This window comes from Chiloscyllium plagiosum, chromosome 2 (genome assembly GCF_004010195.1).
Source record: "Chiloscyllium plagiosum isolate BGI_BamShark_2017 chromosome 2, ASM401019v2, whole genome shotgun sequence".
Taxonomy (NCBI): domain Eukaryota; kingdom Metazoa; phylum Chordata; class Chondrichthyes; order Orectolobiformes; family Hemiscylliidae; genus Chiloscyllium; species Chiloscyllium plagiosum.
The window spans coordinates 75,779,754-75,804,121 of record NC_057711.1 but is presented as its reverse complement, the minus strand read 5'-3'; the positions used below and the strand labels follow the sequence as shown (position 1 = coordinate 75,804,121).

Genomic DNA, 24,368 nt, shown 5'->3' with positions numbered 1-24,368 from the left:
TGAAAACAGCATTGGATTTTCCATGATTCTGCTTGACAGCATTTCTCTTTGCTTTTCTAATTTCATCCTTGTGCTGTCTTTGCTGCTCTTGTTTTTCTATAATATAGTTGAAGTTTTGGCATCTGACCGAGTTTATATACATCTATGGTCTGACAACAGAATGAAGACTAATAATAAACCTTTCTTTTGCACATGGATACTCAAATGACTACTTAATAATGTTGAAGCAAGTAGATCATGTTGCTGCGAAAGACAGACAGCTATCAATCATCATCCACTTGAATACTACATAAAATAACCTCAATGTTTTATCTTATGATAAGAAACTTTCATTATTTTTGAACAGTGGATTTTAGATGATAACTTACTTTTGTACAATGGTTGTTGACTGAGTACACAGAAAGCATTTAAAATATAGAAATTCAAACAAGAAATGGTTTAATTTGTATTTGCAAGCTCAAAAGTCTCAGTCGTCTTGATTTGTTGTTGTAAATGACATATTAAGGTACAAAATCTGACATCCATTTAAACCATTTAACTGTGACTGTAGAGAGTTTTGGTCCCTGTATTTAAGACAAGGTATACTTGCATTGGAGGTAGTTCAAAAGAGATTCACTAGGATAATTCCTGGGATGAAGGGATTGACTTTCAAGAACAGCTAAACACATTAGGCCTTTATTCATTTGTTTGAAAGAATGAGGAGTGATCTTATTGAAACATATAAGATTCTGATGGGGCTTGACAGGTTAGATGTTGGAAAGATGTTTCCATTCATGGGAAAATCTTGAATTAGGGAATATATTTACAGAATAAGGGAAGTCTTTTGAAACTGACGTATGATGGAATTCCTTCTTCCAGAAGACAGTGAATGTCTGGAATTTTCTACACCAGAGACCTGTAGAGCCTTGATCACTAGAAAGTAATTAATGAAGAGGTGGTTGTATTTTTGAAATATCGAGGCGGTTGAGGGCTTTGAGGAGATGGCACAAAAGAGGAGTCGGGACCTGAGACAGATCAGCCATCGTCAGTTGAATGGCAGGATTGGCTTGAGAGGCTGAAAGGCCTACTCCAGCACCTATTTCTTATGTACTTCTATCCTGTGATACTTGATCATTGTTTAATTTCCCAGCTGAGATTTTGCAAATGGAATTAATTGTTACAATATATATTGCTTTCTCAATACAGCAATCCTGCTGACATGAACATACTTGTACCAGGAGCAGGACTTGGAAGACTAGCCTGGGAAATTGCTAGACTGGGTTATAGCTGCCAGGGTAATGAATGGAGTCTATACATGCTCTTCTGTTCACATTTTGTACTCAACAGGTAAAGACTGACTTAAAAACTTGAGCTGCACTTGCTGTAGAGTGTGTAGTCTTAAAGTGTTTTCTACTTTAAATTATTAAAGCTGTCTGACTTATTTTAAAAACAATACAGAACATGCTGGATTACATGGCAGGCTAAGCAGAATTTATAAAGGGAAAATATAGGCTATGTCCATTATATTAATATTCCAACAGTCTGACTTGAAATATTAACTTGCTTTTCCTCTTTATTCTTGCTGACTGATTTGTCTATTTCCAACACTTGTCTGATTTTATTGGATTTTCAGCACTTAAGAGTTTTGTTTGTTTGGAAAATATAAATAATTTTTGTGCATTAAAATGTGTAATTCATTTTTTTTAAAGATGTACTGGAGTTAACACAATGACACTGTATCCCTGGATACATCAATTTAGTAACAACAAGCGATCAGCTGATCAGATTCGACCAGTCCATTTTCCAGATGTTAACTCTCATAGTCTTCCATCTCACACTAATTTTTCTATGACAGCTGGAGATTTCCAGGAGATCTATACAGAGCCAAGTAAGTCGATCCATTCATGGCATTTTGTGAGCATTATTATTTAGACTGGTTTGCATTTTTTCCAGAGTACATTTATAATTCAAATATTTAATAATAGGTCATAAATTAGTTGTTGTATTAAGAATCATTTTAGCTTTTAAACTTGATTTGTGGAGTAAAGCTCGAGATTTAAAATGCAATGTTTTCGAAATTTTCTGTTTTTAGCTTTGAGTTGCAATGCAGTCAAAGCATTTTCGTCCCAATATTGGAATTTTATTTCACAATTGCTTATGTTTATGTTTAAGCAATTTATTATGAAGTGCTTATCCTCTATTCTTGTAATGCAACAACCACAATTATAGACCACTGATACTTTTGTTTAAGTTGAATTTAGCAAAAAATAGCTAATTCCTTTTATGGAGTTTACTTCCAATTATGACAAATGGATGTAATTTTCTACATTCTGTACAGTAATATAAGAAATAAGAGCAGGAGATTCTGTATAATAGCACAAAAACTAGGAGCAGGAGTAAGCCAGAAGGCTTTTTGAGCTTGGTCGATCATACAGTAAGATCATGGCTCATCTTCAATCTCAGTTCTGTTTTCCATTGGAATCACCATGACTTGATTTTCTCTAGGATCTAAGAGTATCCATCTCAGGCTTGCCTGTACTCAAACCTTTTGAACATCCTCTGGGGATATTCTCTGGAGAAAAGAATTGTAAAAGTTTGCATCCCATTGAGTAAAGGAATTCCTCCATACCTCAGTTCTAAATGATCAGAGACCACGCTCCCTAGCTGTAGGCTCTCCAGCCAAAGGAACACCCCTCTTAGCAAACCCCCTGAGATTTTTCCAGATTTCATTGTTTGGGATAGAAATGCAATACTCTACCAGTGGGTCTCCTGGCATATTGTAGTCATGTGACTTCCACCATGAGGTACTGATATTGAGCTGTACAAAAAGAGTCAAAGGAATGTTCAGAGCTGTTAAAACTGCTTAAAAGTAACAAATAAGCAAGCTACAACTGAAATGCTGACTAAAACATTAATGGCTGTAACTTTGCCTCTCCCAGCAATAGTGGGACTGAAAGGTGATATGAAATGTACATGACAATATTTTTGAAATGCATCAGCAAAACCAAAGAACATACTTAAACCAGCGGAGCTACAAGTAGCTACAGTCTTATCTCTAGGTAAAAACAATGACTGCAGATGCTGGAAACTAGATTCTGGATTAGTGGTGCTGGAAGAGCACAGCAGTTCAGGCAGCATCTGAGGAGCAGTGAAATCGACATTTCGGGCAAAAGCCCTTCATCAGGGATACAGGCTGTCTGCCTGTATTCCTGATGAAGGGCTTTTGCCCGAAACGTCGATTTTACTGCTCCTCGGATGTTGCCTGAACTGCTGTGCTCTTCCAGCACCACTAATCCACACTGTTATCTCTGTTGGGAGAGATTTTTTTCTAAGTGTATTCTACCCTAAATCTCTCTGAAGTGTAAAAAACGCAAACTGCAGATATTTTGAAAACCTCTGAAAAACGCCTTGAACACTAAGTGAATGCTCCTGATGAATGGTGTTCTATATTAGGGTGCAAGGTGAGAAAGAGCCCATTGATCAATACATTACTGCATGAATACAGCTCACAGAATTCAGAATTTGCACAATTAAAAATGATACTATTGTAGGGAGATAGTGACATGATATTGTCACTAAACTAGTAATCCAGAGACTCAGGCTAATGTTATGGAGTTATGAGTTAAAATCCCACCATGGCGCATGGTGGTGAAATTAAAATTTTTCAAATTGTCATATCTAGAAGAGAAGTGAATTAATGCTCAAATTAAAGCAATAATGTGCAATCTTTCTACATGACAAGTGAATTAGAATAGTCTGAAAATTCTCCATTTGCTCCTCAAAAGGAGGCCTGGGCAGTCCTCATTGATCACCAAGCACTTTTACTTGGCCAAGATAGCTTGCACTTTAAACAACAACTCCTTTAACTCAGAGGTTGACGATAGGTATGTCGTGGGCCCAGTTATGTTTGTCTCCTTGTAGGGTATGTAGAGCATGCTGTGTTCTAGTCCAATTCCGAGTTCCAACTGCCAATGACATTAATCGTTACTGCTGCTTGGTCTTACATGGAATTGGAAAAAAATGATCAATTTTGCTTAAACTGTCCATTAGCTCTGACTTTCACCTTATCCCTCTCTTGACACTTCCATGACTTCGCTGTCTACATTTCTGGATTAGGTTGTTCACCCGTACCACTACAACCCACTGACTCCCACAGTTTCCTCAATCCATGCTTCCTGTAAGGATGGGTCTGTGAATAGGAAGGGTTTAGGAGGATATGGGCCAAATACAGGCAAATGGGACTCTGTCAGGTTGGGATGTCTAGTTGGCATGGACAAAGTTGACCAAAGGGTCTGTTCCCATCCTGTATGACTCTATGACTGCATTTTCCCAGTTTCTCCATCTTTATTCCATCTGATCTGCTAATGCCACCTTCAATGGGTGCCTCCAACAACACCACCAACCAACCCCCCATCCAACATCTGTGATCTCCTTCAGCTTCACAGCTCTCCTTGATAGCTGCATTCATCTTCCTGAACATCCCAGTTTTACTTCCTGTATTATTCTTAGCTGTGTCCCCAGAAGCCTACCAGTACAATTCCTTTCCTAATCCTCTCTGACTCTCTAACTGATTTGTTTTTATCTTCAAGACACTCCTTAAAACCCGCCATGTTGACTAGGCTTTTGGTCATCTATTCCAATTTCTCCATGTACTTCGCTTTTAACTTCTCTGAGGTACCTTGGGACATATGATTTTGTTAAAGGTGTCTCATAAAGAGAAGTGGTATTAGTTTTAATTGCCTGACTATATTGTACTCAGGTGTGGCCTATCAAACAGGTACAAGTTCCTGATGTTTATTAGCTGTCTTTCAGCAATTCAATCAATATTTTTTGCGTTCATTATTTCCAAACACCCTCTGAAGTGACTTTGCTGCTTTGAGCTGTACTGTCAATATAATAACTTGCTCCAAAAAACTCAAATCTTTTTTGTTTTGACCATTTCCATCCCTAAATAAATAATTCAAGCATTTCCTAGCTATTAGCTTAACTGGCCTGTAGCCTTCTGCTTTCTGTTTTCCTACCTTCTTGAAGTAATGTTACATTTGCAGTTTTCCAATATGCTAGGACTTTTCTGGAAATTAGGCAGTTTTGGAAGATAGCAACCATTTCGTTTCAGACCCTGGAATGTAGGTCATCAAGAGCTGGAGATTTGTCAGACTTTCACACTATTAGTTTTCCCTACCTTTTCTCTATTAGTCATTAATTAATTCTGCCTCTTGCATCTTACCAATAAATGTGAGTTTGCTCCCTGTTTGTTCAAGAAGATAATGTTCTAAGAAGCTTTATGGAATACACCTCAAAATCATTTTTAAGGCATCTTTGGCATTTGGATTTGTCCAATCTATATAAAGATTAAAATTGCCATTGCATTTTTAAAATTTATTCTTTCTAAGATGTAGGCCTATCTAGTAGTGCCAGCGTTTATAATCCATTGCTAATTGCCTTTATGAAGATGATGTTGAGCTGCTGCAGTCCATGTGGTCTAGGTACATCCACAATGCTATGGGAAAGAGAATGGTAGGATTTTGACTCTGTGACCAAGAATGAACAGCCATATTTTCCCAAGTTCAGAATGGCGAGTGCTTTGGAGAGGATTTTGCATGTGGTGGTGCTCCCATGTATCAGCTGCCCTTGTCCTTCTAGATGGTAGCAGTCGTGGATTTAAAATCTGGTGGCTGTGGAGCCTTGTTGAATTTCTGCATTTCATCTTGTGTGTGTGCCCCCTGCTGCTACTGTGCCTCAGTGGTGGAGGGAGTGATTGGCACTACATCCACAAACAATCATAATGGGCTGCTTTGTCCTGGATGGTGTCACTATTGTTAGAGCTGCATTTATCCAGGCAAGTAGGAATTTGGCATCACATTCCTGACATTTGGCATCACATTTAACTGCCTCGCAGTTAAATATTTTATTCCTTCACAGATTCTAGGCATCACAGTCTAGTCCAGCATTTATAGCCCATCCCTAATTGCTCTTGAGAAAATGGTGAACAGCGTCCTTGAACCACTTCATATTGTACAATTACTCCCAAAGCGCTGTTAGGGAGTTCATGGTTTTTGACCAAGTGACATGAAAGGACAAAATTTATAGTTCCATGTTGGTGACGGTGTATTCCCATTTACATGCTCCCCTCAACCATCTTGGTTGTAGATATTGCATGTTTGGTGGATATTATTGAAAGAGACAATGAGCTGCTGTCATGTGCATTGACAATAGAAAAAATGAATGTTAAAGTTGACAGATGAGATGCCAATCAAATGGGCTGCTTTGTCCTGGTTGTGTCAAGCCTCTTGAGTGTTGTTGGGTTACATTCTTCCAGTTAAGTGTATAATATTCCATCAACTGTTGACAAAAGAGAAACCTAGGGGTTCACGTACATGGTTCTTTGAAAGTTGCATCACCAGTAAACAGGGTTGTTAAGAAAGTGTTTAGCACACTTGCCTTCATTGCTCAGACTTCTGAGTATAAGAGTTGGGATGTCATGTTGAGGTTGTACTAGACGTTGACGAGGCTGCTGTGTACGGTTCTGCTTGCCCTGATATTGGAAGGATATCATTAAATTGGAGAGGTTTCAGAAAAGATTTACAAGAATGTTGTCAGGACTGGAGACTTTGAGTTGTAAGGAGAGGCTGGAATGGTTTTCATTGGAGTGTCGGAGGTTGAGGGGTGACCTTATAAAGGTTTATAAAATCATGAGGGGCATAGGTGAATGACAAGGGTCTTTTTGCTATGGTGGGGGAATAATAATCCAGGTCATACTTTTAAGGTGAGAGGGGAAAGATTTAAAAAGGGCCTGAGGGGCAACTTTTTCACATACAGGGTGGTTCATATGTGGAATGAACTGCCAGAGGATGTGATAGCTGCAGGTATAGTTACAACATTTAACATGTTTGGATAGCAGTGTGAATAAGAAAGGTATAGAGAAATATGGGCAAAATACAGGCAAATGGGACTAGTTTAGTTTCGGAAATTTGGTCAGCATGGACAAGTTGGACTGAAAGGTTTGTTTCTGTGCTGTATGACTCCATCTGTTTATAGATTGTGAGAGACCATTAACCAAGATGGAAGCAGGACATCTGTATATCCATATCATTATGGATATAACTTGATTTCCAGAAGCTATTTCTTACAGCTAAGATAGCAGTGCACCCCTGCCTTTCAACAAGTCCCTGGCCAAGAAACTCCTGTCTATAGTGTTCATAACTGATCTAGTGAACTTTATGTAGAGATTTGCCTGGGTGCAGCTGAACCTAAATGTTCATAGATTCATAGAATTGAATCCCTATAGTGTGGAAACAGGTCATTTGGCCTAACAAGTCCACATGAACCCTTCAAAGAGTAACCCACCCAGACACATTCCTTTACCCTATTACTTTACATGTTCCCTGACTATTGCACCTAACCTATACATCCCTGTGCACTATGGGCAATTTAGCATGGCCAATTCACCTAACCTGCACACCTTTGCACTGTGGCAGAAAATTGGCATGCCTGGAGTAAACCCATGCAGCCACAGGGACAATGTGCAAACTCCACACAGAGAGTTGCCCAAGGCTGGATTTGAACTTGGGTGCCTGGTGCTGTGAGGCAGCAGTGCTTACCACTGAGCCCACCATTATCATAATTATTGTCTTAGAGTTTGTTAAAAGCATGGATGAAATTCTTTCACAGCTCTTCATGTTACAAAAGTGTAAAATAACTTCAGCTTTTTTGTATCAACAGACACATGGGATTGTGTAGCAACATGTTTCTTCATTGACACAGCACATAATGTTGTTGATTACATTGAAACAATATGGAAGATCCTGAAACATGGTGGGATATGGATAAATCTTGGTGAGTAATCTGATCAATATTGCAACTATATTCAAGAGCATATCTATCTCTACAATTTAAACTTTTATAAATAGAGTATATATTTATATGTATATATGTGTATCTCTTAAGGTATAAGCATCAAATATTTTAGCATTTGAATCAGTCTCAGGAATTAATAAAGCCAGATTCGCACATAATTAGCTGTATGACAATGTTTCCGTTTTTAAACCTCAAGTGTATAAATTGATGTTGCCAAATCAATGGACATATATTTGAGGAAAAACCTTTTTGTATTTCAGTTCTATTTCCTTCAGAAATAATGATCACAACTGCCTTGATTCCTTAAGGTATAGCCATAACAATGTAAAATGTGAACATGATGGTATCTGCTTTTGTAAATGTACTACATCAATATTAAATGTAACAAAAGCACTAGTAGTATTTTAAATTATGTTCCTCTGATGCTTTTCCACCTATTTCCTTATATAGACAACACAAATACTTCGTGCAAAGTGCAAAACCTGATAAAGAAAGCACCTTGAAGACTCTTTGTAGGTGACCATTATTCTGCAGATTGTGTTTTATTTTACCTTTAATTTTATATATAAACTAAGCAGATGAGTGAAGTGACAAAAACCTAGCTGTATATGATCAGGGTGAATGCTCGTTAATTAAGTTATTAATGTTTGAGTGGCAGAATATTGGTAGATACTGAACCTTGTCCTCAAAAAAAGTGGATGATATGACAATGGAGCAGCTTTTGGCTGTGACGGAGTTTAGATGTTTTCATCAAAGTATTGTTGAAGTAAATTTTAAACAGAATAGGTTTTGACTCAAAGAATGTTATGGAAATTTTCAAGATCGGTAAAATTCAAAACTAAAAAAAAATGCATTATGTGTTTAATTGTAAAGATTTAAAATATTTTAAAAGAAAGTTGTTTTCGTTTTGTATTTTTTGAACGTTTATATTTTGTTCTCAAACTGTTAGTTGGGAACTAAATATTTTGAAATTAACATTGTATGCTGCTTGTTGTATATTAAGTATATGCTAATTAATCAGTCTAAAAACATTACTTTTCAGTGAATTGTAAATTGAGGATGAAACTTGACTATCAGACTTGCTTTTCTGTAGGCTGAATTTATCATGAAATCTACCACATTTATTAAATTACCCGAGGGAAAATATCATGTACTTTTCCTTTTACACTGCCTACTCCATCAGAAATGTTACACTATTCAAAATTGAATAATTGGTTTGCATAAATATTTTCACAGCCTCTGTAGCAGAGATCATTTTGTTCCATGGATTATTTGAATACCTCTATCCCTACTTATTCTTACATTATCTTTTCTTCACCAGTTTTTTTTAAGTCATGAATGCAACCTTTGCTCTGAGTCAAAGTGTGTTCCACATTTTCTCTATGCAAAGGGAGAAATTTCCTTCCAATTCGCTTGTTAATTTTGCTGTTCGATTTGGTAATCTGATTTAAAGGTAAATGACCAATAATCATTTGAACTATCATTGTATTTGAGCATTTTAAAGACCTGGAAAATGTCTCCTTTTCGTTATCTTTACTCCAGTGAATCCAGATGAATTCTGTGATGCTGTTCATAGCTTGGAGGCTTGAATGTCTTTGAATAGTGTTGGACTGGGGTGGACAAAGTTAAAAAATCACACAACACCAGGTTATATTCCAGAAGGTTTATTTTGAAGTATAAGCTTTCGAAGTGCTGCTCCTTCATCAGGGAGCTAGTGTGGCAGGATCATAGGACACACAGAATTTATAGTAACAGATCAAAGTGTCATACAACTGATGCGATATATTTAACATACCTAGATTGCTATGAAGTCTTTAATCACTTCAAATGAGTTGCAGGTTTTGATTCATTAATATGTAAACCCCAGAATTTCTTTTTAGTCACCTTCCTGAGGTTAAGGTTTTATAAACGAAGTGTGACATCTCAGCTCAGACAATGCATTAAAGATGTGGGGTTAGAGTCCGTCTGTATTCTAACCACTCTGATTCGAGGTTGGAATACAGATAGACTCTAACCTCGCACCTTTCTTTCAGACCTTCTTACAGGATTTTAAGATGATATTAACATCATCATTTTTGATTTGTATTCAAATATTTTTGATACATTGCACTTGATAGCTTTGTTCCAAATTGAATATTTGGAAAAATTAATCAGGAAAACAAAAATACAGTAAATTCTTCTGTAACTGTATAGAAAGGAAAAGAGAAGCTCAAGTATATGTTGATCCCATGGAGGATGAGATTGGGGAATTGATAATGAGGATAACGAAATGGCAGTGAACAAGCATTTTTATCTATCTTTGCAGTCGATTACACAAATAGAGTCATACAGATGTACAGCATGGAAACAGACCCTTTGGTCCAACCTGTCCATGCCGACCAGATATCCCAACCCAATCTAATCCCACCAGCCAGTACCCGACCCATATCGCTCCAAACCTTTCCTATTCATATTTAAAGGCATTTGGATGGATATATTGCAATTGTACCAGCCTCCACCACTTCCTCTGGCAGCTCACTCCATACACGTATCACCCTCTGCGTGAAAAAGTTGCCCCGTAGGTCTCTTTTATATCTTTCCCCTCTCACCCTAAACCTATGCCCTTTAGTTCTGGACTCCCCGACCCAAGGAAAAAGACTTTGTTTATTTATCCTGTCCATGCCCCTAATGATTTTGTAAACCAGTATAAGGTCACCCCTCAACCTCCGACGCTCCAGGGAAAACAGCGTCAGCCTTTCCATACAGCTCAAATCCTCCAACCCTGGCAACATCCTTGTAAATCTTTTCTGAACCCTTTCAAGTTTCACAACATCTTTCCGATAGGAAGGAAACCAGAATTGCACGCAATATTCCAACAGTGGCCTAATCAACGTCCTGTACAGCCGCAGCATGACCTCCCAACTCCTGTACTCAATACTCTGACCAATAAAGTAAAGCATACCAAATGCCGCCTTCACTATCCTATCTACCTGCGACTCTACTTTCAAGGATCAATGAACCTGCACTCCAAGGTCTCTTTGTTCAGAACACTCCCTAGGACCTGACCATTAAGTGTGTACCTCCTGCTAAGATTTGCTTTCCCAAAGTGCAGCACCTTGCATTTATCTGAATTAAACTCCATCTGCCACTTCTCAGCCCATTGGCCCATCTGATCAAGATCCCATTGTAGTCTGAGGTAACCTTCTTCGCTGTCCATTACACCTCCAATTTTGGTGTCATCTGCAAACTTACTAACTATAGCTCTTATGCTCACATCCAAATCATTTATGTAAATGACAAAAAGTAGAGGACCCAGCACCGATCCTTGTGGCACACCATTGGTCGCAGGCCTCCAGTCTGAAAAACAGCCCTCCACCACCACCCTCTGTCTTCTACCTTTGAGTTAGTTCTGTATCCAAATGGCTAGTTCTCCCTGTATTCCATGAGATCTAACCTTGCTAACCAGTCTCTCATGGGGATCCTTGTAGAACACCTTACTGAAGTCCAGATAGATCACATCTACCGCTCTGCCCTCATCAATCCTCTTTGTTACTTCTTCAAAAAACTGAATCAAGTTTGTGAGATATGATTTCCCACGCACAAAGCCATGTTGACTATCCGTAATCAGTCCTTGCCTTTCCAAATACATGTACATCCTGTCCCTCAGGATTCCCTCCAACAACTTGCCCACCACCGACATCCGGCTCACTGGTCTATAGTTCCCTGGCTTGTCCTTACCACCTTTCTTAAACGTGGTACCACGTTTGCCAACCTCCAGTCTTCTGGCACCTCACCTGTGACTATTGATGATACAAATATCTCAGTAAGAGGCCCAGCAATCACTTCTCTAGCTTCCCCCAGAGTTCTAGGGTACACTTGATCAGGTCCTGTGGAGTTAGCCACGTTTATGCGTTTCAAGACATCCAGCACTTCCTCCTCTATAATATGGACATTTTGCAAAATGTCACCATCTATTTCCCTACATTCTATATCTTCCATATGCTTTTCCACAGTAAACACTGATGCAAAATACATACATTTCAAGAATTGTAGAAAATTGAGGCAAAAGGGATGGAGGAACGTAAAACAATCTCTAGGCAAAACTACTGGGATATTTAATGATACTGAAGGTTGGCAACTCCTCTAGTCCTGATAGTCTTAAAAGAAGCGACTGCACAAATTGTAGCCGCTTTGACTGTAATCTCCCAAAATTCCCTAGATTCTGGAAAGAGCCCAACAGAGTGGAATGCCCTAAATATGACATCTCTTGTCACGAATGACTTTGGTAAAGGAACCAAATATTGTAGCCATATCCTCTGACAATACAAAGGCAGGTTGGAAAGCAAGTTGTGAGGAGGATACAAAGCGCCTTAAACGGGAGATAGATCACTTGAGTGAGTGGATAAAAAATTGGCAGACCAAGTACAATTTTCCAAATGTGAGGTTGTCTATTTTGGCAGGAAGATTAGTAAAGCAGAAAATTGCTTTATTCGAGGGCATCAGTAGAGTTTTGCAGTACAGAGGAATCCTGAGTGTTCCATGTGTGAGCCTCTCAAAGTTAGCAACCAGGAAAAATAGAAGGCTAATTGAATGTAGGCATTGCAAGGGCTGGAGATGAAAATAGGAAAGGCTTGCTAGGACATTGGATAGGTCAGATCATAGAATCCTACAGTGTGGAATTAGGCCATTCAACCCATTGTGTCCACACTGACCCCCTGTAGAGCATCCATCCAGATCTAACTCCTAATTGAAGTAGTCTGCACATCCCTGACTTCTAAGGCAATTTAGCATGGCCAATCCTCCTAACCAGGTGTTCCCCCAGAACACCTGGGGGAAACCCACGCAGACGCTGGGAGAGTTTGCAAACTCAGTAAGTCACCCAAAGGTGGAATTGAACCCGGGTCCCTGGTGCTGTGAGGCAGCATTACTAACCGTTGAACCACCTGCCACACCCCACTCCACTCCATCCCATCCCACCTTCGACATATAGATATACTTGTTTTGAAAGTCATTTAGAGAAGGTTCATTGAGTTTATTCTTGGAACAAAGGAATTGTCCAAGAAACTTGACAAGGAAGGGGTTGATTGTTTTCCCTTCCAGGGAAATCTAGAACTACGAGACACTATTTAAAAAATTATTCTTCCTCCTGTACTTTTGATCTTCTTAAGTTTTGGCAAAGGGAGATTCATAATTGCATCAAATTCATGGGTATGGAGACATCAAGGAATTAATTTCAAATCCCACTTGCTCTTGTGGTTTACAAGTGTCACCTTTGACTGATCTCAACCCAAAGCCACCATTTCGCCGTCATTTATAGTTGCACTTATAGTTTTTCTTGCTGTTCACTAAATTTACTGCACAGTACTGAGTTTGTTCTAACTGATCAAAACATGCTAGATTATATATAACGTTTGAATAAAAAGGTCTCTCTTGATTTTAGGTTGTCCTCAAAGAGGGTTCCTAAGCATGTAAATGTGTCTTTGTTTCAAATCATAAATTTTAATCTTTGATGTTCAGGGAGAAATTTCTATAAACCCTCACCTTTTGATTCTGCTATGCCTTTTTAATTGTTTGTCCATTGAATGGAAACATTTCAAATACTTTCATTACCTCGTTACCTTCTTGTCCTACCATCTTAAAGAACTTGTGGGTATGCATTCCAAGGTGCCTCACTCCTTCTACTCCTCTCAATATTGTTGCACTTATTGTGTATTTTCTTGGTCTGTTCTCACTCCCCAATGTTTTATGTCACAGTTCTCAAGATGGAATTCCATTTGTCACTTTTCCACACATTCAAATCATTGATATATTTCAGGAGTCAACAGCTGTTCTTTTCACTGTCAATACCACAGCTGATTTTTATGCCATCAGTTTGCATGTTCTCCCCGTGTCTGTGTGGGTTTCCTCCGGGTGCTCCTATTTCCTCCCACAGTCCAAAGATGTGCAGGTCAGGTGAATTGGCCATGCTAAATTGCCCGTAGTGTTAGGTAAGGGGTAAATGTAGGGGTATGGGTGGGTCGCGCTTCGGCGGGGCGGTGTGGACTTGTTGGGCCGAAGGGCCTGTTTCCACACTGTAAGTAATCTAATCTAACGTAAATTATTTTTTAAAAAAAGTTAGTAAATCACAACTTTTCCTCAAATTGATAAGATCCTTACAAAATGCCAGTTTTTCCTGTGTTTCAGAATTGATTGTGATAATTTAATTACAAATACAAATGCATAGTCAATGCCAGTATTAAGGAAAAAAGTCTTGAGTTTTAGCCAGAGAATTGAAACAAGTTATTGTTTCTAACATGGTATACAAGTTGATCAGTGCCAGTGGCTATACTAGTTTGAAATGGCTTTATCTCAGAATCTAACAGATTCAGCCTTGGTTAGTACTTGGATGTGAGAGCCAGGTGCAGTAGCCTAGGGGGTTCTTATGGTGAATTGGTTGTGTCCCTATCTTTTAGTTAGCAGCCTCTGGTTCTGCTGCAGAGGTGTAAAACAGCATTTTTGAACAGATTGATTTGAAAATCTTTTTTACCAGTTGATCAGACCTTTCTCAAATACTGAAAAATCAGTTTTCATACCCACCTTTTATATCTTTTTCTGACCTCTTCATTAATTCACAACCTCCTTAATGATATTGCATAGTTTTCAGTTGACACTAATTTGTTCATACTCAGTTCTTTGAGATAGAGATCTATTTTAGTGATTGCCTTAAGATGGAAGATTGTCTATTGTTTTCTCCCCTCCTTGCTTGATTCTCATTCCCTAACTTTCCACCCAAGAGGCTGTAGTCTTTCTCAAACAAATCCTTAAGTAAAGCTTCAAAGTCTTTTTGCCAATTAATGAACAAGGAGAATTTTTCTTCCTGACACATGTCTATGAACTCTGTTATTTGTACGTTATTAGCCTAGCCTTAGAGTTGCTTTTTAATTTATCACAAAATGGGATCATAGTTTCTTTGTAAGGGTAAAAGCTAAATCATTACCAGGATTATATTGGTACACTTTTAGTCAATTTAACCATTAGATTATACCAAGATGTTTTATTTTGCATATATACCACTAAACATGTTTGCCTTTTTTTAACTTGTATGCTTAATTGGTCCAGCTCCTTTCAAGTTAAATAAAACTGTAAAACTGGTTATCTGGTCGTATGTATGTCATATGATGACCGTAATATATGCTGCAAATTCAAGATATCTTGCTGCATAGACTAATGCCATGGAGACTTGGGTTCATATCCAATTATGGTAATTGATGAAATTTGAATTTAATTAATTAAATCTGGAAATTGAAAAGAGAGTCTCAACAGTGGTGCCAGGTCACTAACTGTCGCAAAACCTATCTGGTTCACTTAGGTCCTTGAAGGGAAAATCTGAAATTCTTAGTCAGACTTACATGTGACTCCACAAGAACATGATTCATTTTTAACTGCATTTTGAAAACCGTTCTGTTCAAGGGCAATTAGTGATGGACAACAGATGCTGGTTTTGCCAGCAGCACCCAATCCCATCAAAGGAAAAAAGGATTTGCCTTGGAAGTAATGTGTCAGTAATGTTTAGTTGTCATTACATTTGCCAGATTATTGAAAACTATATTTGAAAGCCAAATCGTATCACATTTTGTTTCCAAACTGTATAGTGTTCAAACTATATAGTTTTATAGTTTTATAACAACCTTATATTGTAAGGTTTTGTTTTTCTGAAATATGATTTAATCCTTGAAGAAAACTGTAATTTGCCAACCCCAACAAGTTTTAAAACTCTGTTACGAATGCAGATAATAGTTAGAACAAGAAGAAAAGGCAATACTAAAATTATTTCTAGATTAGAAACTTTATTTTAGTTGGAATAATCAAATGAGAATCCAAACAGCCTAATATATTCAATTTTATATATGTAAGAAGATGGTTGACAGGAAAACACCAGTTGGTCCAGTGAATTTGCTGCAGGTGGTTGTGATTGTTTCTAACATCGTGGTTCACAATGTCACTAGTAACTTGTTCAACCACACTGTCAACATATGGGGGTTACCATTGACCAGAAGTTGAACTGAGTTGGCCATATAAGTAGCACGACTGTGAGAGCAGATAAGAGACCTGGAAAACTGCAATGAATAACTCACCTCCTGACTCATATCCTTTAGGGAAGGAAATTGCCATCCATCCCTGGCCTGACCTACAAGTGATTCCAGACCCACAACAATGTGGCTGGCTCTTAGTTACCATTTGGATAATTAAGGATGGGCAATACGATGCCGACATCACATGGATGAATTTTAAAAAAACTCCCCAAAGCCTGTCCACCGTTACAAGCCTAAAATCAGGAGTGATGGTATAACCTGCATTTGCCTGGATATGTACAGCTTCAACAACACTTAAGAAACTTGACACCATCTAAGACAAAGCAACCTACTTAATTGGCATCACATTTACAAATATTCACTTCTTTGACCACCGATACAGAGTAGCAGTAGTGTGTACCATTTACTTCAGAAATTCACAAGGCTTCTTATACAGCAGTTTTCAAACCAACAACAACTACCATCTAGACAAACAAGGGCAGCCGATACGTGGAACGCCACGTTCTGCCAGATCCCATCCAAGCCACTCACTATCCTGACTTGGATGTGTGTTGCCATTTCTTCAGTGTCGCTGGGTCAAAATCTGAAACTCCCTCCCTAACAGCTCTGCAGGCATAATACAGAAAATGGCCTGCAGCAATTCAAAAAGGTAGCTGACTGCCACTTTCTTGAGGCCCCTAGGGCCAGTCAGTAAAAGTGACCCAGCCAAAAAATGCTCATATTTTTTGAATATGATATAAAACTCTACATTCCTGGAAAAGGGCAATTCTCTGACCTGTAACCTGTTTGTACCCTTGTACAATTTATGCAAATGACCCCTAGTTTACTCAAGCATATCTAATTGAAATAACCATTATGTATACAGTCTATTCCTCTTATTAATTTTAACATCCCTACCAGATCACCCCCAAGATCTCTGCATTTCTAAAGTAATCCCAGTTTTTAAAGGTGAACACGAAATGTTTTAAGTAGGTTGCGAAGAGAGGAACAAACTTGATGTTTCAAGTTCGATGCTTATCTTAACATGAAGAGGTGAGATAGAAACAAATGCACAGGTGTGATCTAAATCACAAAAAGAGTGATAGTACCAGACAAAAGTGGGTAGTGAAGAAATAAAAGATGGCTCTACAGATCATAAATGGCTGAGCAACATCATTAAGAACTGTCGTTCAAGTGTGGTTAGGGAATTGTTGAAGACTAGGACAGGTTATTACTTATTTATTTGATGCAAAGGGTCAGAGCAAGAAATTGGATGGACTATATCATGGTTTCTAACAACCATGGTAGAGAGGAGTCCTCAGTTGAGGGTTAAGAAATATGTATCTGAACCACTAGTGTGGAAGTTTGCATCTCCTGAAAAATCAATGGAGAAGGAATAAGTAGGAAAATTGAAAACTCTTTACAAGTAACTGTGGGAGGAAACTTAATAAAGGTGTTTATGTCAATCATAAATCCAAGTACTGTGGATGCTGAAAATCTGAAATGACAACAGTATGTGCTGGTAAAGCTGAGCAGGTCTGGCAGTATCTGTGAAGAAATGAATAATTAAATTTGTTTTGAGTCCAAAATAACTCTCTCTCCTTGAAACATTAGACCTGACGAGTTTTATCTTTTTATTGTAGTTTATGAAGTCAGTGGACTTAGCTGGATATTGGTTTTTATATTCTTGAAATGGATATAAAAATGTAGAGACGGGTCAGTGGAAAGTTGGAGTTGAGTTATTTAACTTAGGGAGGGATGAAAATATGAAGCAAAATTGGCGATTTTTTTTCAGTTCAGGGCAAGAGCAGGAGCTGTAAGAGTATTTACACTGTCATCAATGTATCAGGAATAGAAGTAAGGAAGGGGACCCAAGTAGGACTGAAACAAAGTAAACACTACATCCCGTAAAAAGCACAGGTGTGGCACTATATTAACATTTTTTTTATTTGAAGGAAGGAAGAACAGTTAAAACTGTTTATTTGTTCACTTGTAAACAGTGCTGACCTTTTCCATACATTTAATGATGTGGAGGTGCCAGTGTTGGACTGGGACGGGCAAAGTTAAAAATCAAGCAACACCAGATTGTGCACTTTGGGGAGTCTGTAAAAGCTGCGAGTGTTTGAACCTTTCGGCTTCATTTTTTGGGCTTTGTTCTTGCTATCTGTCCTGCTTTTTCTACTCTGTACTCTGAGAATCAACACCAACATGGTCATTAAACGTACTGCAGCAGGTTGTAGTCCAACAGGTTTAATTGGACGTACAAGCTTTCAGAGTGCTACTCCTTCGTGAGGTAGCTAGTGGAGTAGGATCATAGGACTCAGAATTTATAGCAAAAGATCATTGTGTCATCATATTGCATCAGAGAACAGAGTAGAAAAAGCAGGATAGATAGCAAGAACGAACATCCAAAAAATGAAGGCTGAAGGTTCAAACACTCCCAGCTTTTACAGACTTCCCAAAGTGTACAAACCAGGCATCCCCCTCAGACCCATAGTCTCCCTTGCAGCGACACCAACACACTGGCCAGCCAAAGCGCTACATCGCAGACTGAAACACCTCATCGCGGATTCAACACACACGATCCACTCAGCACGGGAATTCCTCAACAACATCAGAGATACAAAATTCATCGAGGATGAACTTATGGTCTCATTCAACATTACAGCGCTGTTCACCTCTATCAGTATAACACTGGCAAATGAAACACTGGCCGAATTTCTAGACAAACGGACAACACAGACCACCAATGAAGCTAGCAGCAAAGATAATTGTGCTGAAATTAATGGACCAATGCCTTACCACACACTTTGTCTTTAATGACCAAGTGTATGAACAAATTAATAGGATGCCCGTAGGCTCACCCATCTCGGGACTCATTGCCAAAGCAGTAACGCAGAGACTAGAAAGCACAGCCATCTCCCACATTCAGCCCAAACTATAGATCAGATACATGGATGATACCTTCATTATCATTAAACAGACCAAGTTAGAAAGCACATACCATCTTATTAACAGCATATTCACCAGGATCAGGTTCGCCAGAGAAGAGAAGAACAACCAATTCCTCTTCTGAAATGTGCTGGTAGGTCGAACGAACAACAATGAATTCCTTACCAGAGTATATAGCAAGGCTATACACACAGACCAGATTCTCAGCTACAACAGTAACCATCCCAACGTTCACAAACAGAGCTGTATCAAGACTCTGTTTAAATGAGCTATAACACACTGCAACACTGCAGAGCTCAGCAAAAAAGAGGAGGAGCACCTGTGCAAAGTCTATTTTAATAATGGGTACCCTAACAGTTTCATCTGCTGATGTCTAGCAAACAAACAACACCAAGAAAATACTGTGCGCCCCAACACTCTGACCACCCTACCCTATATTAAAAACATTTCAGAACTGACTACTAGACTCCAAAACAAAAGACCCTATTCACACAACATTCAGGGTGAATGTGACATACAAAATACCATGCAGCAACTGTGAGAAACATTACAAAGGACAAATGGGCAGGAGACCCACCACCAGAATACATGAGCATCAGCTTGCAACAAAGCGACATGACCAACTATCCCTCATGTAAACATGTTGTTAATGAAGGACACCAATTCAACTGGGACACTGTTCCAATACCTGGGCATGCAAAACAAAGACAAGCTCAGAGATTTCTGGAGACCTGGTATTCATCCACTGGTTCGAAACAAACATGTTGAAATAGACCCCATCTGCAGACTACCACTGCACAAAACCGGAAATAAAACCACCCGCCTTGACAGACAGAACTGTATAAATTCTGGGCAGATCATAACAACAGCACTTCATCCGGAGACTACACAGCACTGAAGTTATCCCCCAGTCAGGAGGCGAAACATTTGCTGAAAAATCAACCGGCTCGGTAAACCAAACAACAACTTCAAAACACAGTACTGCAAGTTCAGAGGGAGGCAGATTAAAGAATTTGAGATGGCCACTTTTAAGCTAGCAGCTCCCAATAGAAAGATCAAATGAGGAAAAAAAGGCCATTGGGAGGAGTCAAGGAGGAGTGAGAATTCCACAGATGAGACAAAATGTATTCTTTGAGAGGAGAAGGCTCCTTCCCAGAGGTGAAGGCAACAGGAGAACTGCTCAGCATTCTGTTGATTTTGAAAATTGGGTAATTAAGGTGGTTTAAGCCAAGTATGATTCTATTAACCCTCTTCTTGACCATTTCCAAAGCCTGGAAATTCTGCCATGTGAGAGGATGCTGTATTCTAAATGAAGCCTCACCAAACCTAATGACAACATTCGGTTTTGATTGATATTAAATCTTGGAAATAATCCTAGTGCTATATTTACTTTGACTGTTATTTCATAGTATCTTCTGTGCACCTTTCACAGAATTAAGCATCTTCTCTTTCAGTAAACTGTTTGTCTTTCCTGTAAGTAGTGCATAGTTGTACATGTGGGTAGAGCCAATGGCAGTACTACATTTATAGAAGGTAGATACCATTTATATCGATTATGTACAATTTCCCTATTGCTTCATGATCCACTTAAAACGGTTTTCTCTCATCACTTACACGGACCTTATATCATCTGCAAAGTTGGGCACCATTGTACTAATATCAACATTCAGATCATTCTTGAGAATAGTAAATGGCAACATCATGCAGGGAACCTTGTATTGTATTTTAATAAATCTGCATTTAAATTGAGCACTGTAAAATACATACATCAATTAGTGATTTATAATCAAGGACATGAAGCCATATGGGGCCATACCAAAGTTTGAATCTTTTTTTTCCAGTTTACACAATACAGACAGAAAATGTTATTTCATTGTGTGAATAATTCTACCAAGTTCTCAAGTCTTACATTGTCTCTCAGTTCTTATAATATTAGCTTTTAGACATACAGGACCTTTTAAAATTCAGGAATGGAACTCCAAAGTCAGTGTTGTATCAGATGTTCATTCTGAAATTTAGCGATTTGAAAAAATCAGAATTGTTTGAAGGTTTGCCTCGCGTTTGTAATTCTTAAACTTCGGGGACTGAATGGTGTTTGCAAATTACACAGTTACAGAAGACAAATGCATGATTAAATCTAGGACTACCAGCAGAATCTATTTGTAAGAAAAGGATTGTGTGCAGTCTGGGTGTTTTTTTAATGTTAAGAAGGTGCAGAGGTGTACTGTACCTTTAAAAGAGTTAGCAAGCACACAGAATACAATGTAACATTTGGTCCAGCAGCTAGCAGTACTGGGTCGCAATGAGAAACAACAAAAAAATTCAAATTTGGCCAATCAGTTTAAATTATACCCCAAGATACTAAAGTCACATCGTTTGAATTTGGTATTTTGACAATATTAAAACCAATGAAACAATTCCATGCTTTGGGATACCAGAAGGGGAAAAATTGAACAGTTGGCGAACTGCCAAAGACTAACAGATGTAGACTGCTAGTAAGAACACTCTGAGAGGTACCTGTCTGGAGAAGGGGTTTGCACAGGAGAAAAGATCGACATCGACCTGAAGAGCAAATCTACAGAGGAAGATACCAAGAGAAGATTCAACAGATGGCTGGTTTTAAAATTTGAATTTTTCAGTCAATCTTAATCGGGGGCGTGGAGTGGGGGGGTGGAAATTGGACTGGTATTGTAGACGGGAAGGTAAAAGATAGGTTTAGATAAATGAGTTGTAATTAGTTGTTGGTTAATTATTCTCTGTTATACTTTAAAAAAATTCAAGTTTTTAATTTTTACTTTAAATAGTGACTTTTGGGATAGTTCTTTGCCTTTTGAATTTTAACAGATTACAGCATGGGTTAAATCATTTGTGTTGCAAGTTTAAATTGGAGGGCAGGGGGGCTTTACCCCATGTTGTGACAGTTAAATTTTATGGTAAATAAAACACCTTAAGTTTCATGAATGGGAAAGAGGGTGGTAATTTAACAGGTTGCATTTTATATTTTAAATCTGTATACCATACAGAAAATAGTATGTGGAAAGCACTAATATAGGCATATATTTCACATAGTTCAGTGTAACAATAACTGTTTTTAGCAGAAATCTTTAAACATCTGCGTTTTTCACTGTTTTTCAATTTTTACTTTATTTGTATGCTCCAGATGTTGGAAGTGTATGACTGGCCACACATTCTAAATCTTTTGAGACATCTTTCAGGTCTTCTAAGCTCTCGGGTCAAAAATATATAATTGATGAGATCTCAGATTTTCTGACATCCGCTCTGAGTCCATCATGTCCTTTTTCTTGACATTCCTCCTGCAGCTGACTACTTCAGCCAGGTTGCCCAAAAATATACTGTCCCTCCAAAATGCAATGGCATCACGGAGACAAAATGACATCGATATTGAAGCTTCATTGTGTACACCAAGTTTAAAATTCAAAAACTAAATTAGTTCTGGATCATCTTTTTCAATGTCTGTGCATTATAGACACAATAAACAAAACATTCTAATTGTTTTGCATTCCTAAATATATTTTAGTTATGAGAAAGAACTTATGAATCTTGAAAAGCAACTTCAGAACATAACCTGTTTAAAGGCTGTGCAGCATTTTTTATGTCTCTTGACAATGCAATATGCCTATTTCACTTGGATTAAACTTAATAGATAATAACAGCAGTAATTTGTTTTGGAGTAAATCTGTGTTATTTGGGGACTCGAACAACAATTTTGATTGTGTTGTTAAAGAAATAATTTACTATTTATTCCAGATAATTCCCAGCATAGAATAAGTAAAGTAATGGAATAAAATTAAAAAATATTTTTCCAACGTTCATAGCAGAATCATGCTTGTTCTATATGATTTAATGCCCAGTTCGGGTAGGATCCCTTTATTAACCACTTGAGGCACAATTCCTTTCCGTGTGTGTGGTTCTCTGAGTAGTTTTATTCATTTGTAAACTTATAAATTAAATGGTTTGACGGTTCCAACTAACCTAGGCTATTTTTTCCTAGGTCCTTTGTTGTATCATTTTGAGAATATGGCAAATGAAAAATCAATAGAACTAAGCTATGAAGACATCAGGCACTGCATACTTCAGTTTGGGTTCAAAATTGAGGTAAGGTCGTGAACATTATTAGAAGTGGAAAAGATTCTTAATATGGAACAAGCATAACCCCTATTAATGATCAATCCACATACTCAGTTTCTCACTATTTAATTTATTCTTTTTAAGGTGTCCTCCACATGCAATAGTGGAGAACTGTGGCAAAGCATGTTCTTGGCTCAACTATGAACATTTATTATGATATAGATATTCATTGCTACGCATTTGAGTTTCCTTCTGCTTGGACACTGCTGGATCTGCTGCGCTTTTCCAACACCACACACTCGACTCTGATCTCCAGCATCTGCAGTCTTCGCCTTGTCCTACACATTTGCATTGCCACATTCAATGAAACCTGAAGAAATGTCACTACTTTAGTTTCCCTCGTGAAAAGGTTTGGGGGCCACTTAGCTCAACTGATTTAATAACTAGTATGTGGTTCGGAATAACCAAATAATAAAGGTTTGATTGTGATTTCAGCTGATGGAAATCTGAGATCTACCTTTTGGCCCTGTCCGAGGGTGGATGGTAAAAGCCAGTCACTATTGATTAAAAACTGCTAAGAAAAATGGCTCAGGTTGAAACATCAGCAGACACTGAACTAAGAATCTGTTTTTAGGCAGAGCTCTCATAGAATGGATGCAATAAGGTTGTAATCTTTGTAGTTAAATTGGAGCAAAGCCACTCTCGGGATGTTTGCTACATTGTGTTGTCACATAGACTTTCACAGTTAACTTGTATATTGTTTGTAATCCAATGTTGAGTTCCCAGTACTAAATCTGTAAGCAAAGATTATTAGAAATTATGCTACCCAATGTGTATTCATTAGATTAACTGGCAAATCTGTCACTCATGAGCTTGGGGACATGATTGAGTGCAATATCCTCAGATATGCCCAAAAAAAACATTCAAAGTCTGTGAAGTCTGTTGTATTGGCAGCCTTTTGAATTTAATGGACATTTATTTAAATTCAAGAGTTTCTGGTAACTTGTTATATGTCTTTGCAATATCAGTGAGTCTTAAAAGAACTTTGAAGAAATCTGTCATTGAAATAATTCAGCATAAAAGTTGCAAATTAAAAATTGCATCACAGACTTCAAATTTCACATTACCTGTCCAGCATGATTATGCCTGTAGCCAGAGGCCAAAATAAAAGGTCAGAATTTCTTTCATTGCTTTCTTTCGAGCCATTTCAGAAGATCATGGCTGATTTGTTTGTCAACTTCACAGTCCCATCTACTCCTAATAATCTTTCCCTCACTTGCTTACTAAGAATCTCTCCAGCTACGCTATAAAAAAGTTGAAAGACTCTGCTTCTGAGAAAGTTCCAAAGACTCATGACTTCCTGGGATTTTTTATTCCCTTCATCCCATTAAATAATCGACCCCCATTTTCAAATAGTGATTCATAGTTACAGGTTCTTCCTCAAGAGGGAGCATCCTTTCC

The 24,368-nt window shown here is 38.2% G+C and overlaps 1 protein-coding gene across 3 annotated transcripts in view; it reads left to right on the top strand.

Moving 5' to 3' along the window:
• The window catches only part of carnmt1 (carnosine N-methyltransferase 1), a 49,398-nt gene that overhangs the window by 19,421 nt on the left and 5,609 nt on the right, over nucleotides 1-24,368 (top strand). For 2 of the 3 annotated variants that reach the window (XM_043712254.1, XM_043712264.1), the window contains exons 4-7: nucleotides 1,186-1,326; nucleotides 1,689-1,867; nucleotides 7,702-7,815; nucleotides 22,831-22,934. In XM_043712254.1, the coding sequence (XP_043568189.1) occupies nucleotides 1,186-1,326; nucleotides 1,689-1,867; nucleotides 7,702-7,815; nucleotides 22,831-22,934 (538 nt within the window). Of the gene's footprint in view, nucleotides 1-1,185; nucleotides 1,327-1,688; nucleotides 1,868-7,701; nucleotides 7,816-8,286; nucleotides 8,349-22,830; nucleotides 22,935-24,368 lie in introns of those variants that run through there. The other variant, XM_043712272.1, reaches the window with a different exon arrangement.